Genomic DNA, 18,091 nt, shown 5'->3' on the forward strand with positions numbered 1-18,091 from the left:
AGATGACAGCAGCCTGAACGTCAGGAAAATAAGCTGTCGGGCTGTCTAACCCAGAGCCTGTATTGACGTAGGGATCACCAGGAATTCTGCCCACCCATCTTCCCTGCAACAAATGTGAGGTTGGCCCAGGACTGGTCAGTGTTTTGTTCTGTTCTACATAGGGTCGCTATGAGTCGATTCCAACTCGATGGCACCTAACAACAACAACAACCTTCCCCACAGGTTTCACTCATATAATTCTACTTTGTTCCACTTTAGTCGCCTCTCCAAACCCATCATTTATGGAGGAATGGAAATCTCTTCTGAACCCATTCCGTGACTGTTTTTATTAAGGTTCCACCATCCTGGTCTAGATGGGTTTATTGTTGTTACCTTGAGCTTGTGTTCCTTCCTGTTAATGATGACAGCTGTGATCTGCTGATCCATGAATATTAAGATTGTGCAGAGAAGAGCTGGGATAATTGCAGCTATCACAGTCCACCAGGGATTGGGGCCAATGGGACTAATAATCCACCCCCGATCATCCCTTGTTGGCTAAGGGAAACAAACAAACAAGGCTTTGTTGGAATATTTTAAATTAAATAAAATAAATCAAAGTGAATCATAGCATCTATATTTCTTTTCAGTCTTGAATGAGAATCTCTATACATGTGTGCACATATGTATACACAGACAGAAACTCATTAAAAGAAATCTATGACCTTGTTTTAAATCTCCTTTGACAGTCAATTCTCTATCATCAACTTCCTGTGAAATATTCATTATTCCTGTGCTTCCTTCACCTAGTCCCCAATTTGAACTTTATGCAAATAAGAAGCAACTTTATCTCAACATTATCCAAGACAAATATAAGTAACAACTAAATCCACTGTTAAAATATTTTCAAGATTCCCAAAGACGAATACAAATAGTTAAAATGGTTCTCCTCACTTCTCTCCTCCAGAAGTTATACAATGCATGTCTACAGCACAGAGTCCTAGCGTGGCTCTGCAGGATAAGCATTCAACCACAAGGTCAGTTTGACCTCAAGGTTGGTGGTCCAAACACACCAGGCACTCCTTGGAAACCCTACTGTTGTTGTTGTTAAGTGCCATCAAGTCAGTTCTGACCCATAGCGACCCTATATAGGGTATCCAAGGAGTACCTGGTAAGTCTGAACTGCCGACTTTGCAGTTCAAAGTGACTTTGCAGTCCAGTACATTAACCAATAGCACCACATCAGGACCCCTGGCAACCCTATACAGGGTCACTATGAGTTGGAACCAACTCAATGGCACTAACAACAACAGCACAGATCAAGGCAAAGTTGCACAGAATCTCTGGGCTTAGACTGAATTAGTTCAGAGGCCTTTTATCAGAGTGAAATCTTGGCCTCAGATACCAGTGACTTCAGAGAGGGGTCGGTCCCAAGACTGCTGAACTTGGGAACTTGTTTGATCCAGGACCCTTTCAAATGCTCCTACAATACTACAGTTCAGGGTGATCATGACATATCAGGTACTCTGGGTAAACAAAATTGACCCGTGGCCCAGGAGGATAAAAGACCAGTGATACAATTTGACCCAGAATTGACCAATACTCAGCAAACAAAGCAAAGTATGTTACACCTGAAGCATTCCATATTGGTCAGGACCCCAGGATTCAAAGACTTCAATAAAACAGCCAAGTCCGAAGTTATGCGGGATTATTTTCTAATATGTGCAGAATCTATGTTTCCTTAGTAACAATGTTTAAACGGTAATGACATTTTCAGGCCAACATAAAATTAAACAGGGAGCATTATTAACTCATTCGTAGTAGTACTAGCTTTCAGATTGAGGGTCTGTGTGGTTTAATAGGAAAGGGAAGAAGACAGAAAATGTCTTCTCTGCTTCCTGAAAGCAGGCGCTGTCATGAGCATTTTCTCTGACATTCTCCCGTTACTTTTCTTCTCTCTCCCATCTCCCAGATGTCTCCTTCCAGATGTCCCAGATCTCAGTGCCTTCTGACTATGCTAGGCCTACCCATCAGGTTATCTCACTAAGGGCTGCTTAATGCTCCCAAATTACCTATTTTTACATAAAATCCATTCTTCCTGTGTTGACCTCAACTAGATATTAGAAAGCAGATTGTGCTCAGTCACACAAAGGTGAGAATGACATATTCTCAGAGGCATTATATTTTCAAAGAGGGTGTTTGTTAACCCATAAATTTCCAAGTGGTGACATTTTAGCAAATTTAGCAAAACAAAATGTAAATTTGTCAGGCAATATGGAAAAAGATATTTTTAGCCAAGATTGCTACAAGGAGAGAGAGGGAAAGAACAGAGAGAGAAAAAAAGGGTAGGAAAAGGCTGTGTGTATGGGGCCATTTACAAGGCAGTGACTGCTTTTATTTAATCTCTCTTCTCCCCAGTTACCTAGGTCTCTTATTTTATGATTCTCAGCATCACCAAGTATCCCTGGTTTTCTTTCCTCTCCAATGCAGATCTTTGTAGGGACCCAAGGGACTGAGCTCAAGATTTTCCATCTTATCTGTTTATTCAATTCATGCTCCCAAATTGAAATATATTTGGAGTTTCTATGTACTGATCATTTGTTTTATTTTTAGTACAGATTTTAAAAACTAAGTGAAATTTAGTTTTAAAAACAATGAAATTAGGTTGAAGAGATTCAAAGATGCTGCTGCCAGCGGCCCCAGACACCAGATGTGGCCCCTCTTAATCCCATCCTGCAGTGGCCATAACCTTGAGGGAGTCCTCTAACTTTCCATCTGTCCCAGTGCTCTCATCTAGTTGATGCTCAATGAACGTGCCATTAACCAAACTTGTTCCAGGGACCCATATTAACACATAGCTGGCAATTTTTATGTAAATGTACACATTCCACTGTTTTAAATCTTAAAATATTCAAACAATAAGTGACATTATTAATAATAAACAATACTTTTCATTAAATTAAACAACCTTGGTTTTTCTGTTCTATGTTCAACCAAGATTGAAGAGTTTGCTTTTCTGAATAACAAGGCATAAATAGAAAAGGCTGTTTGGAAAACTGCCAAACTCTTATCAGGATTGTGATATGGAAAGGTCTTTGGAAGTAACATAGGGATCATGAGGGCTGTTTACCTTGAACACATTGGGAACTTGCAGCTTTGGTGATGGTACTCCAATCAAAAAATCAATTATTACCATTGTGAATATAGTGAGGAAAACTGCAAAGTCACTCACCATGGAGCGTACCTGGCATGAGAAAAAAATTAGAAAAATGTTTTAGCAAGATAGAAAAGAATTTAGGTTTGCAAAAGTTTTCAAACTCTTGAGAAGAACTGAAGCCAGCTAAATTGAAGAATTTCTACCAAGACCTAAGGGCACCTTGAGTCAAACCATATAAGAAAATTACACATAAAGAAAAAAGGGTCCACATATATAATCCTGTTCCTTGTAATAGATGTCTCTTGGTATTTCTCCTGGAAAAGAGGCTGCTCAGCCTCTAAACTGACGGTAGGCACAAAGACAGTAAATACAACTAACTGATAGTGAAGCCCTTGCTCTGCCTGCCCTGCTAATTTTCTTATTACAGATGCTCTTCAAGCCACAGCTCCCAAAGCCAACTCCAGCCTGATCAGAGAACATGTCCAGTAAGCACTACTGTGTCCTCTGACTGACCCCAGAACATTAAAACAAAAGTTCACCAGAAGTATGTGACAAGAGCAACTCAGACCAACTTTAGAAATTAGGAATCTGAATTGTGACTTATGAGCCAAGTCCTAACCCTGCCCCTCTTGAATAATGTATATGTTATTTCTTAGAAATCTTATGAATATGCATAACTTCCTGATTCCCCTAAAAACTTAAAAGTTTCCTGAATCTTTAGTTCAGGAAAAGAGTGCTGTCTTCTCACTTTTTACAAGTAATGAAACTTCGCTGAGTTGGCAAATCCCTTAAATCCAGTAACAGAATATTTTAATTTTATAGTTAATACATATTTAAATAAGAATATATTAATACACCCAAATCAATGACCATGAAGTGCATATGCAATTGCTGTTAAGTGCTGTGGAGTCGGTTCCAAACCACAGTGACCCGGTACAGGGTTTCCCAGGAGCAGCTGATGAGCTTGAACCGCTAACCTTGTGGTTCAAACTGACTTTGCAGTCCAGTGCATTAACCCACAGTGCCACACTAGGACTCCGTATATGCAATAGAGGAATATAAACCCTCTGATAAACTCTAATGTTAACCCACCAAAATGTCTCAAGAGTTCTGTTTGGGGCTTTTAGGCTCTACTTCTGAATATTTGGAAAGACGTTTTCTGAGACCAGACAAGGACCATCTGCACCAGACAAGAAACTTAGCTTCATCCTAATACACAGCAGCCAGTCCACCTGCACGTTCTGTTGACTCTACCTTCAGAACATACACAGAATCTGTGTACTTCTCACCACCTCCACTGCTCAAACCCACAGCAAAGTCACCATTCTCTCTTGCCTGGGTAACAGCAGCAGCCCTCCAAGCCTGCTTCGGTCCTCACTCTCTACAGTCTTCTTTAAACACAGTCTCTGGAATGATACATCAGAGCTTGCTTCTCCTCTACTCAAAAGCCAGAAATGGTTCCTCATTCTACCAGCATGTAAACTGGTGCCCATCATCTTTCTCATCCTGTCATCGACTGCTTTCCCCCTTTCCTCCCTCTGTGACAATTACACAAACCCCCTTCTGTTTCTTAAACATATCAAGTCAATCCTACTTCAGAGTCTTCATATTTAGTGTATGTAGTGACCGCTCTACCTGGAACACTGTTCCCCTAGGGAGCCTCCTGGGTAGCTCCTTCACCTTCTTCAGGTTCACGAAGTATCACCTTCTGTGTGAGCGCCTCTCTGACGACCCTATTGAAAACTGATTCCATTCTCGATCCTAGCACTTCCTGAACCCTTTTCCTGCTTTATTTTTCTCCTTATCACTATGCTTTATTTTTCTCCTAATCACTATGAAAAAAAGAAAAACTAGTGACAGACATCTATAATTTTAAGGGGTTTTTCTTACTCACAAAACCAAAATCTAACCATAAAAATAGCCTGACCCAAACTGCAAAAGTACTGAGTAGTTTCACCACAACTGCTCCAAAGCTTTGTATATTTCTCTTTTCAGTCAGAAAAGGGTGGTCAATAACAAAACCATTACTCTTAATTTAATTTTTTTAATGGTGGCCCTTCCTCAATTTTAACCTCAAGAGGTCTCACAGTTGCAAAAGGATACAGGGCCAAGTCTTCAGGAGTTACTTTTTTTAATACTAGCTCAGTAACTGTTAAGTACTCAGTCACCATAGAAACTTAAAGTCATTAAGAAAAAATATATTTAAGTTTCTGCACAATCTCCAGTCCTCAGGAGTGTTTCTTTTTCTTCTAATCCTTTATTAAGATTACTCGTGCTCCTCTAATTTGCAAACTGTTTATTAAATTATGAAACAATTATTATATTGTTTTATTGAGCTAATTCACAGTTTATTTGTAAACAACTGTGCCACTTGTTTTACTAAATGAAATGATTCCCCTATGTGCAGAGCTGGCTGCTCAGAATGAATCTTACGTTTCAAATTTTTTGGCTTTTGATTGTTTTTTTTAAATATCATCATTTTCCTAGAGATTCCCATCCAATTTAAGGCTTGCCCTCAGAGGGCTGTCCCACATTATAATTTAGTGTAGTTTTAGTAAACATAGTGTCTATCAACTGCCCAATGCTACTTTAACTAAATTTCCAACAGAGATAGAACAAAGCGTATCTTAGCTACATGCTGCTGCTGTCAGGTCCCACTGAATCAATTCCATTGAGTACAACAAAACAAAGCATTGCCCGGTTCTGCTTCATCCTCACAACTGTTATTACACTTGAGCCCATTGCTGCTGCCCCTGCGCCAATCCATCTCATTGGGGGCCTTCCTCTTTTTCACTAACCTTCCACTTAATTGAGCACCATGTCCTTCTCCAGGGACTGGTCCCTCCTGATAATATGTCCAAAGTATGAAAGACGAAGTCTGGCCATCCTGGCTTCTAAGGAGCATTCTGGCTGCTCTTCATTCAGCAAAGTCTTGTTCTTCTGGTCGTAGTCCATGGTACTTTCAATATTCTTCTCCAACACCATAACTCAAATGCAACAATTCTTCTACAGTCTTTATTCAGTATCCAGCTTTCACATGCTATTAGGTGATCAAAAATACCATGGCATGGGGCAGGCATACCTTCATCCTCAAACTGATATTTTTGCTCTTTAACAGTTTAAAGAGGTCTTGTGCAGCAGATTTGCCTAATGCAATATGTCATTTGATTTCTTGGCTGTTGCTTCTATGAGTGTGATTTTGGATCCAAGCAAAATGAAGTCTTTGGCAATTTTAATCTTTCTCCATTGATCATGATGTTACTTATTGGTCTAGTGGTGAGGATATTTTCCTTTACATAGAGGTGCAATCCAAACTGAAGGTCAAACTGAAGGCTGTGGTCTTATCTTAATCAAAATCTCACATGTACCTTCACTAAAACCATAACCTAATTTTGTTATCCTTTGAAACATGAGGTTTCCGGCTTCCCTCTCCAATTTTGGTAGTTCTAGGAATGTTACATATATCTTCTGAACATCTCCCATCCTCTGCCCCATGAAATCCATCTTAACCTTCACGAAGCCCAGTGGTCTTCTCTCCTCTGAATTCTTCAGCATTTACCTATCATTTTGGCATCCAACTATTCCTTATTCACTCATCATATGATAACTAATTGTTTCATGTGTCTTAGCTTCTTACCTGGTGTCATATGTTGTTGTAGTTAAGTGCTGTCAAGTTGGTTCTGACCCATAGGTGACCCATTCATTAGAGGGTGTCAGATACCAGGTTCTAAAATTGCACACCCCATAACACTTAACAGAGACCTGAGCAAGCAGTCAGATGTACTGAAGAAAGTAACTGTCACTTGCTAATTATTTGTCCAGATAGGAAATAAAAACCACGAAGTTATTGAATATGTGGTCCCTTAACTTCTGTGTAGGAATCCTAGTGGCACTGTAGGATCAGCACTGTACTGCGAACTGCAAGGTCAGCAGTTCAAACCCACCACCCACTCAATAGGAAAAACATGAAGCCTTCTGCTCTCATAAAGATCAATAGGCTTGGAAAGCCTTTACAGAGTCCCTAGAGTGAAGATCAACTCCATGACAGTGAGTCTTTAACAACTATGTGGGCTGAGGACTTGTCTGTGTGTACAAATATCTAATCAACAAAACCCCTCACCTATTCACATATCCTTCTCTGTGAATGCACCTAGTTGAGGCCTCACTTGCAAAAAACCACAGATCCTCCTGATCTGAGCTGCTTTTTAAAGCAATGGCCTCTTAAGTCACAACACAGTCAGCCTCTAATTCTGTCCAGCAAACTGGCAGAAGCCCTGATCACTATGCAAACAATACCATCTGCATCAGGGAAAGGCTCCAAACAGCTGTGCAAACCAAGTCCGGAGCATGCTGGCTGCTACTGTCAATGAGACTAGTGATTTCATAAGCTACTGCAAAAGTCATCAACTTTGAGGTTCCCTAAAGTAGAGTTCCGCTGGACTGCAAAGTCAGTTTGATCTGCAAGGTTGATGGTTCAAGCTCACCTTGAAAACCCTATACAAGGTCGCTATGGGTCGGAACCAACTCAACGGCACTTAATAACAACAACAACAAAGTAGAGGCCAGAAGTCCTGGTGTGGTGCTGCAGGTTAACATGTTGGACTGCAAGGTTGGTTTGAACCAGAAGGTCAGCAATTCAAGTTCACCAGCCACTCCTCGGAAACCCTATACAGAGTCGCTATGAGGTAGAACAGACTTGATGGCATTTAACACAACCAAAGTGTCTAAGAAAGGAGCCCTGGTAACATAGTGGGTTAGGTCAGTAGTTCGAATCTACTAGCACACCACAGAAGAAATCTGAGGTTTTTTTGGTCCTGGTATGGTGCTGTGGGTTAATGCGCCAGACTGCAACGCTGTTTGAATTGCAAGGTCAGTGGTTCAAGTTCACCAGCTGCTGCTCCTCGGAAACCCACAGGGTCACTATGGGTCAGAACTAACTCGACGGCACTTAACAACAATAAAGATTTACAGCCTTGGAAACCCTATACAGGATCACTGTGAGTCAGAACCTCTAACACCACCACCACAGTTTCTAATGAGTCCTGGCGTGGCACTATCGGATAAGCACTAGACTGCTAACTGAAAGGCTGGCATTTGAACCCACCAATCAGTCCTTGGAAACCCTATTCAGGATCACGGTGAGTAGGAACTGACACGACAGCACTCAACAATAACAACCAAGTGTCTAAGGCATCACTCCAACTGACCATATTCTGGAGCCAGCCAACTTCAGCTGTTACATGCTAAGTGTGCTAACGTTCTGGAAATGAAGCCTAACAGTATTCTGGAAGTAAGGATTACTAGCTTTTAGAGAGCACTAGTGTAGTGGTTACGAATCGGGCTGCGAACCACAAGGTCAGCAGTTCGAAACTACCAGCTGTTCCGCGAGAGAAAGATGAGGCGTTCTGCTCCCATAAAGATTTACAGCCTCGGAAACCCTGTACAGGGTCGCTATGAGTCGGAACCGACTCCACGGAAAACAACAACAACAACTGCTACCTTAGGAGCATGATGGCTCTCCAGGATAACCATGGGACTGTAGACCACAAGGTCAGTGGTGTGAGCTTTCCAGCCACTCCGCTGGACACAGATGAGGCTTTCTGCTCTCATAAAGTTTTTGTTTGTTTTTTTTATTGTGAACTGAGTGAAGGTTTACAAACAAGATCATCAGCTTTACATTCAACAAACCCTGAAAGACCAAATTTGTTTCATCGTTTGCAATCAAAAATGATTACATTCCCCTCCATGCAACAACAGTTATTATCCCGCTTCCTCCCTGTGGTTCCTATTGGCATTCCACCCACCTCTCTGTCCCTTCACAACTAACTTCGTCCCTAGAAAAATGCTGCTGCCCTTTTGATTTTGAATGATTGAGCATGCCTCACCAGTGCTAATGCCTCCTCCTATAAACCTATCCACTGCTTAGGTAAAAATTGGGCCATGAGGGTGAGTTCCACTCCACACCTGAAGGGTGGTTGAGAGCCATACTCTCAAGTTCCTCCAATCTCTTTCTTTTTCTTCTTTTTTGTAACTAAATAATTTTGAGTTTTATTTCACATTTTCTCCTGCTCTATCCAGAACCCACTAATGTGCTTCCTCAGGGCAACTGGCAGTGGTAGCTGGGCACCATCTAGTCCCTCTAGTCTCAGAGTCATGGAGATAGATGTTCACATGTTCCATTAGTTCACTGGCTAATTGATTCTAAGCCTCTTTTATTCTTATCACTCTCCTTTCTTCAGCACATGGAGAGACCAATAGCTGCATCTTAGACAACCACTCATGGGCTTTCAAAAGCCCCAAAGTTACTCACCCAAGCAGGATGTGAAACACTACCTTATGTTATGTCAATTGACCATGGTGTCCCCTGAGACTATGGTCCAGAGCCCTAGACCCATTAACTCACTGTCTTAGGATGCTGGATAATATCTAGGAAATTTTCATCATTTGTCCACAATTATTGTTGTGTTTGCATGTACAAATATCCTATTTCAAATTCTTCTATATTTGTTCCACAAAGATTTAAAGCCTCGGAAACCCTATACAGGGTCACTATGGGTCAGAACCAACTCGATGGAACTTACCATGTAACAACTACCATGTAAAACTCAAAAAATAGTGGCTGAGCAGCATAATGAGCATAGCTAATGTCATTAAACTGTACACATGAAGATTGTTGAAATGTCAAACACTTTGTTACATCAATTTTTATCACAATATTTAAAAAAAACAAGAATGAAAAAGATTTTCATAAATCTATGTTCCAAAATGGGGGCACGGGGAAGCTTTTAAGTATTAGCCCCTCATTCCAAACTATACATCTAGAAGAGAGGCAACAGACAGTGGACGAGAAAGCCACAGAGTGGCCCATCAAGACATCTGGAGCTCTCTATGGAGGCTGTGGAGTCCTGGTGTGGCGCTGTGGGTTAATGTGCTGGACTGCAAAGTCACTTTGTAGCTGCTCCTCAGAAACCCTATACAGGGCCACTATGGGTCGGAACCAGCTCAATGGCACTTAACAACAACACGGAGGTTGTATTGCATTAGGTAAATATGCCACACAAGACATCTTTAAAGTCCTCAAGAGCAAAGATGTCAGCTTGAGGGCTAAGGAGCACCTGACCTAAGCCATGGTATTTTCAACAGTCTCATATGCATGTGAAAGTTGGACAGTTATTAAGGAAGACAGTAGAAGAATTCATGGAGGAGAATACTAAAACTGCCCTGGACTGGTTGGAGAAAGTACAACCACAATGCTCCCAATAAGCCATGAAGGCAAGACTTCATCTCTCATGCTTCAGACATGTTATCAGGAGGGACCAGTCCCTGGAGAGGACATCATGCTTGGTAAAGCAGAGGGTCAGCGAAAAAAAGGAACCCCCCCCCCACCCCCTGCCAGCTAGATGGACTGGCACAGTTGCATTAGCAACAGACTCAAAGCAGAGCTACAATTGTGAGGACAGCATAGGGTTTCCTATGGGTCAGAATCAACCCGATGGCACCTAACAACAACAAAACAACATGGAGGCTGAGGAAGGCTCTATTATGTTAGACTTCTAATGCAGAAGAAAACATGCTCAGCCAGCACTCTCTGCTTAAACATGAATTTGGATTACTCATGATGAGCTACCTACTTTGGTTGGGAAATAGTGACTCGTCTTGAACGTCTTTAAGGTGCTCGAGAGGATGAAAGTGGTGAAAAAGAGAATGCAAGACCAAAAGAGCACATCAGGAGTGTAGGGTCCATGATGGCCACATGCAGATCCCGTGAACTCTCCATGCATCTCCTGGCATTCCTGGAGGAACAAGCATTTTGGGTTATTTAAAACAGGCATAGAGAAATAAACAGCTGTTTTCCTGATTCCACCATACACTATCATCTGTGGTTGCTGAGTAATGCATATAGCCAGTTGTACCCTCTTGACCTCTAAGAAACTTGCAAGTACAGGCTCCTTCCATGTTTAATGGCTATTTATGGCTCTAAGTTATATTGAGAATGAAACCAAAACTTCCCTGAGAAAATACTACTTACAAGGTTCTGGAAGAGTCCTAGAAACTTTGTATTATTTTTATTAAAGAGGGCCTGCAAACTTAATATTCTTCAAGTCCCCCCTCAAAAAACCCTGGATCTACCCCTGCCCCGCTTAGTTTCATCCCCACATATCCTTAGTGTAGGGGCACTTGGCAGGGTGTGCATGGGAGAAAACAGGTTCCCTTCTGTTCCCTTTATAGGCAAGATACCTTTTGAAAGGGAAAAGAAAATCAGTAGGAATTTTGTTGTTGTTGTTGTAAATAAGCTTTATTCCTGACAACACCAGAGCTTGTCAAAGGGCTACCCTACTTCCACCTAGAAGTTCTTCTTAAACCCAATGGTCACAATGATAGGGTATCTGGCAGTTCCCAGACTTACACTAACAGTCAGGTTAGCCCAATGGATCTGCGTTGCCACGATGTCATGGTCCTTCCAGAACTGCAGAGTATGGTTATTCGGATTCTCTGGGGGAATACACCTGCAGCTGAGGGGAACAGAAGAAACACTCCTGAAGAAGCTAACCAGATGTTCAATGATTTTATCCAACACTAGGCTAAAAGACTCGGGCAGAGCCAGAGTTTTTCCTCCTGTCTCACTCCAGACCCCTAAGGTTGGGTCCTATCAGTTAAGGTCCATCTGTAGGTCCAACCACATTCCAGTTTTTCAATCTGTTATTTCTAAAGATACATACAAATCAGTGCATGGGTTTATGTTTAAATTGTGCTGACAACCAAGCCTGGAATCTGACATCCCCAGAATGACCCCTTGCTTAGTTTCTTCCCATGAAAATCAATCAATATAGTAAGACAGATGGACACTCAAAGAGGACTTCACCCCAACTCAGCTCTTAATAGCTTCCTCCAAACTCAATAATAGCTCTCTATACACCCTATCATGTTTCTGCTCTGAAAATTGGTGTCTCCTAGAATAATGATGCAAGTTCTTCTGGGCATTGCTGCCTTGTCTCCTGTGATACCTCACCTCACTAACTTGGCCATTTCCTGGCTGCTTGTGCTGGAGCCATACGTGTCAGCTATGTTAGTTTCCTCATGGAGCCCATACTTGCTTCTTCTGTCTCATAGTCCACCATGGTGCCTCCCAATTCTAGCATGTTCTATGCCTGAACTGGCTACCTGTATTACTGGCTGACACAACTATCTCTGCCAACTTTGTTTCATGTGCAAATTTAATTTAATCATCATACCTTCTGAGAGGCAGCATGATTATTAAGATTCACAGAATTCTAAACAAGTTATAATAATAGGAGGAAATCAACAAAATGAAAAGTAATAGGGAGGCTTTAAAGTACTAGATCCTATATTTAAGAAATTAATGCCACACATATGAATATAAAATCATTTCAAGAGCTGGAAAGTTCTAGTGTCACATCAACACCAGATGAACTAACAGTGAAATGCAACTATGAAAAATACCATCTTGTACTTTACTAACAAAGAATTGCAGTACTGTATCCATACCCAAAGTCTGTTTAATCCAGGGTTAGCCACTTATCTGTCATCTGCCCCTAAAATATAAACCTTGTAAGAGTAGATCCTTTGTCTGGCATGTTCACCACGACATTTCCAGAGTCTAATACAGTGTTTGGCACACAATAAGTGCTCAGTAAATACTTGTTAAATGAATGAATGATTAAAAGAAATAAAAGAATAAACCTTACTGAAATCAGGACTGATTAGCAATCCATTAGACATTGAAGATTATGCTCCCTAATGTTTTTTCTTTTACAGTAAAATAACAATTTTTAAATTATGACAAGTTTTTTATTAGTTCATATTTTTAATGGTTAATGGTATAGTGGTTACAAGTCGGGCTGCTACTCTCAAGGACAACAGTTTGAAACTACCAGTCACTCTGCAGAAGAAAAATGAGGTTTCTGCTCCTGTAAAGATGTACAGCCTCAGAAACTCTATGCATGGTTGCTATGAGTCAGACCCATGGCACATAGCCACCACCACCACCACCAGCACCAATGAATAAATAACGAGATAACAGTGCATTTGTGATTGATTGGCAGATGCCTCCAGTGTGTGTGTTCTCTCGTCTTGGGCAGTTTCAGATAGAAATTATTCACTTCCCACCCAAAACCTCCACATCAGAACTGTACAGCCAGAGAAGGGAGGAAACTTGATGTGCAGAGTTAAGGAAAGAGGACCATTGGTTATAATTTGGAGAATACTGCTCCAGAAGAAAAATGATTTCTAGGACCAGACTCTTATACATGGTTAAAAACACATCCAGGCACCATTATCTCCTTTCCAACTGATGCAAATTATGTTGAATACATGAAGAAAACAAATCCCTTGAATTGAAATGTAGGTAAGTAAATAGTTTCTAGACCTTTATGATACAGAATAAGAGACCCCTGAATCTACAAGGAGTTATTAATACATCTCTACTTACTGTTTATAAAGTCCTGGTGTAGCAATGTAAGACTGCTAACCAATATGTTGGCAGTTCAAACCTACCAGCTGCTCCTTAGAAACCCTATACCGGGTCACTATGAGTAGGAACCAACTTGGCAGCACACCACCACCAATAACAGCACATGCTTTCAGAGAAACAGAGTCCACTCAACTCATATGAGAATATGGTTATCCAGCATTTTATAAGCCCCTGCAGGAGATCTCTTTAGGGCCAAGACTTAACTTGACTTACAGTAAGCTTGAATGATTACCCCAAACATTAAAAAAAAAAAAAATCGGAGTATACATATTACCCATTCAATAAAAAGTTTTAAAAATTCAAATTTTCCCAATAACTAACTCAAAATCTCCCTGCTACAACTGCAGCCTCTTTTTGTTTCTATGTCTGAAACCAAGACTTGCTCTGTAAAGCACTTCTTGAGTTCCCTCTGGGTTTCTACTCTTAGTCTGTAGTCTCCATCATCATTCTTGATTGTTCTCCTCTGGCATACTTCCAAGTCTCCTCTCATCTTTATCTGAGTTCTGGTTCCTAGAGGGCCAAATTCCTTAGCAGAAGCTCCATGCACTGCCTGGAACACTACATCAACCATTAAACTTAGGTCCCTTGCTTATTTAAAAAAAAAAAAAAAAAAAAGACAAGCAAAAGCAGACTTACTAATAGAGGCTAAGGTGGTCCAGCTGGCTGTGCATGTGAATGGGGTAGGTCTCTGCCAGGTGGATAAGCTTTTCTATTGCTTCATAGATGAAAATAATGCAGATCAGGGAGGCAAACGCTTCTTCAGTGAAACGGGTAATGTAGCAGACAAGGGAACTGGCATCAGTTGCCACAAGGACAATACACAGGAAGGCAGTCCACAGTCCAATACAAGCTCGCAGAGAGAGGTATGAAAGAGCATAATCCCTGAAACAAAACCAAAACTCATCAGAAAGTATGGATGGATGAGATTAAGAGACACAGAGTCAGAAATGTGACTGCCTTATCTTCCATTATCCATATCCACATCACTACCCAGTTTATCACTAATTCTGACTGCATTGCATTCCAAATTGCTGCCCTGGGACAGCTGACACAAAGAGTTGCTTCACTGGTAGCATATGGAAAACAGAAGGAAGAAATGTTCCCATACACAATCTTTCTGTCATTACTGCCCAGGGTAGTTAAGATCTTATTCTTGCATTAATAGAGATGTTGTCCCTTCTTCCACATGCTCCTACTTCTAATAGAAAATGAATAAAGGCGATTACAAGAAAAATAGGGAAATCAGGACACTGCTGAGCCCCTACCACCAGGCTCAACTAGAATATGGTGTAAGAGTATTAGGCCAAATTAAAATAGACTCAGAATGAACATGGAAGAGTTTGAATTAGCTAAGGCAAGTTTTTTAAAAACAAAAAGTTAAAACTTGAATAATGGCTGAAGGGCACTGACAAAGTTCTTTATAAGAGATCTGCTCTTTTAGGTATGGGGCTATCTGGAGGCTGGACAATAGTCCAAATGATGTTCTTCCTTCAGATGTTTTATGATCCAGAATGATATTTGCCCACTTGTACTCACCTAGGACCCTGGCATTCAACACTGGCAGCACATTATCCACATCCAGTAAAGGGGTTTTTAGAAAAACAAATGTCTTACTTGCAGAATTTGAACAAAATCTTTTCAAACACAAGCACTGGTCCAGTACTTCCCAAGATGGTAAGAGCTTGCCCAGCAAACAAGGAGTAGGCAATCCCAGTCATGGAGGCTCCGAACAAGGACTCAATTGCACTCTGAAAAGAAAAAAAAAAGGGAGAAAAACAAACCCATCATTGAGTTTGTTAAGTCCGTCGGTAAAGAGTAATATTGGCTTATGTACATTCCTGACTTAGCTTTCATGTGTGCCTACACAGTCATCTGCTTGTATTTCATCTTAGCAAGAGCGATGTGTACACACTGTCTGATACTCCTGTAAACAGATACCACTTTCATAATCCAGGTACCCAGATCCATCCACATATGATTCCTCAACTAAGTTTTGCTCTACAGTGACTCAATTCAGTATTTAAAAATATATGCAAACCACAATAATACTGTTCATGTTAAAAGCTGCTATACAGAGTCACCTTACATCGTATTTTCAAATGACAACAATATATCTACTTTTTAATCCTTGGGCAATGGGAAAGCCTTCTGTGCAACCAGCTACTGAAATTGATATTCAAGCAGAAAGAGAGTCCCTTCTACTGAGAGAACCATGCTGCAGACTGCTGTGTGATGTGATAATTCAGGAGGAAGAATCTGATCCCTGTAGACCTAACAGTGGGGATTTTCTCCTCAGGGGCCTTGGCTGCCACTACAATATGTTAAGTCTTATCTTACTATGCGTCCTTCGGTGGCTTCTCCAAGCAGTCCCCCAAAGGTGATGACAGGTGACATGCAGGCACAATACAGGAACAGAAAGGAGGCCAAACACTGCAAACTGAGTGCATCCCGGTAGTCGCTCCAGTACCAGGGGGCCTTCCGTTTGATGTCCAGCACCAAGCCCCCAAACAGCCTGCAGAAACATGGCAGACAGGCCTCCAACACTGTCCCTCTTCCACAAAAGCGTTATTGACAACACACATTTGAAAATATGCTCTGTACTGAGGTAATACTTTGGTTTTAATTTGGCCCCAAGTTTAGGAGCTCTCTTTAGGGCCAGCAGCAGAGATCATATTTGTAACCATGAATTTGACTTACAGTAAACATGAATGATTATCCCAAGCATTAAAAAAAAAAAAAAAAATTGGGGTATACATATTAACCATTCAATAAAAAGTTCAAAAAAAATTAACATGAAAGCCAAGTATTGGCTTCAAATTTCAAATTCTGACGTGTTAAAAGAAAATGTACAAAAGCAACCCAAGTATTAAATTGTTAGTTTTATTATATTTTCTAGATAAAAAGTCCCTGTCACATGTACTTTCCTACTGTATTCATTAAGAAATTAGCATCATAATCCACTCATGCAGTTGACAAGTATTATTAGCAGGTACTTCATGCCAGGCCATGTGCCACGTACTAGAGATGCGGCAGTGAACAAGACAGACAGAGCCCTTGCTCTCCAGGACCAACAGTCTAGATAGAGCGGGAGACAAGCAGTGCTGTCAGGGGGCTCTGGTACTGTAGAAGAGCGAGGGCATTTGTTTCAGCAGAGCCTTGAGGATATACCAGGAATTAGCTAGATGAGGCAGAGTTAGCTAACATGGGTGGACCCCTAGAAATGAGAGTGCATGACAGCTTAGAGATACTGAAAGAAGACTAATATGGTTGGGTAATATTGTATGTGAGGAAAACACCAGTAGAAACGGCTGGAGAAACTGAGTCATGAAGGGCCGTATGAACTGTTTTAAGGAATTAAAACTTTATTATAGTAGCATGTCAAATCACTGAAAGATTGCAGACATGGGTGAGGCATAAATCAAGCATGTATTCTAGAAGGATCAGTCTGGTGGCAGTGTAATGATTGCAGCATAGAACAAGACTAATGGAGCATGGAATGGTGGACTGGGGAGAAGCGGATAAATTCAAGTAGTAGATAAACAGGGCTTGACGGCAGGCCTTTAGGGCTCTTTTCTACATCTCAAGGATGAGACAGATATGGAGAAAGTTATCCCACACCAAAGAGAAGGAGTAATCTTCCCAAATTGGGTCACACTTTTGTTAAAAGTGGAGTAATCATCAGGGTGAAAGTTTTCTCAGGTGAGGCTGGAGTGATGAAAGAGCCACTCAGTAGGCTACAAGACAAATGATCTGTTCTTTTATACAAATCAACGGCAGGGGTGGAAAGGTAGGAAGGATGTGATATAGAATGGGTACTGTCATGGATTGAATTGCATCTCCCCAAAATATGTGTCAACGTGACTGGGCCAGGACTCGCAGTGGTTTATCAGTTGTGTAGCAATGTAATCTGGTAGTTATGAAAGATATAATCATCTCCAGGATTCCAGCGTGAGATGTACCTCCCTTCTCAGGTCATGGTCCTGATCTGATGTAAGGGAAACTTCCCTGAGGTATAGCCGGCATCACCTTTTATCTTACAAAAGATAAAAGGAGAGTGAAAGGAGCAGAGACCAAGGGACCTCAGTCCACCAACAAAGAAGAGCTGGGAGCAAAGCACATCCTTTGGACTTGGCGTCTCTGCTCTAAGAACTTCCCAGACCCAGGGGAAGATTGATGCCAAGGCACATGAAGGTCCCCAAGGAACATGGGGCCCACAGATGCTAAAAGGAGACAAAGTCCTTTCCCCAGAGACAACAAAGTGAGAAAGCCTTCCCGTAGAGCTGGTACCCTAAATTTGGACTTCTAGCCTCCTAAACGGTGAGAGAATACATTTATATACCACTTGTTGTATAGCAGTACTAGATAACCAAGACAGGGCCATAATAACCAAATGTAAACCTGGATTGGGGCCTACATTGAACACGTGAACTCTAAAATGACGTTGTGTTACAAAGACAACCATGAAA

At 41.2% G+C, this 18,091-nt stretch overlaps 1 protein-coding gene across 1 annotated transcript in view; it reads right to left on the reverse strand.

The window, feature by feature from the left end:
• SLC4A8 (solute carrier family 4, sodium bicarbonate cotransporter, member 8) overlaps nucleotides 1–18,091 on the reverse strand; it is a 99,440-nt gene that overhangs the window by 9,690 nt on the left and 71,659 nt on the right. The window contains exons 12-18 of the mRNA XM_006870029.1: nucleotides 15,963–16,137; nucleotides 15,240–15,373; nucleotides 14,262–14,507; nucleotides 11,541–11,646; nucleotides 10,765–10,926; nucleotides 3,107–3,220; nucleotides 373–534 (exon numbers count right to left, since the gene is read on the reverse strand). Coding sequence (XP_006870091.1) covers nucleotides 373–534; nucleotides 3,107–3,220; nucleotides 10,765–10,926; nucleotides 11,541–11,646; nucleotides 14,262–14,507; nucleotides 15,240–15,373; nucleotides 15,963–16,137 — 1,099 coding nt within the window. The remainder of the gene's footprint in view (nucleotides 1–372; nucleotides 535–3,106; nucleotides 3,221–10,764; nucleotides 10,927–11,540; nucleotides 11,647–14,261; nucleotides 14,508–15,239; nucleotides 15,374–15,962; nucleotides 16,138–18,091) is intronic.

Source organism: Chrysochloris asiatica, unplaced genomic scaffold, assembly GCF_000296735.1.
Source record: "Chrysochloris asiatica unplaced genomic scaffold, ChrAsi1.0 scaffold00138, whole genome shotgun sequence".
Lineage (NCBI taxonomy): Eukaryota > Metazoa > Chordata > Mammalia > Afrosoricida > Chrysochloridae > Chrysochloris > Chrysochloris asiatica.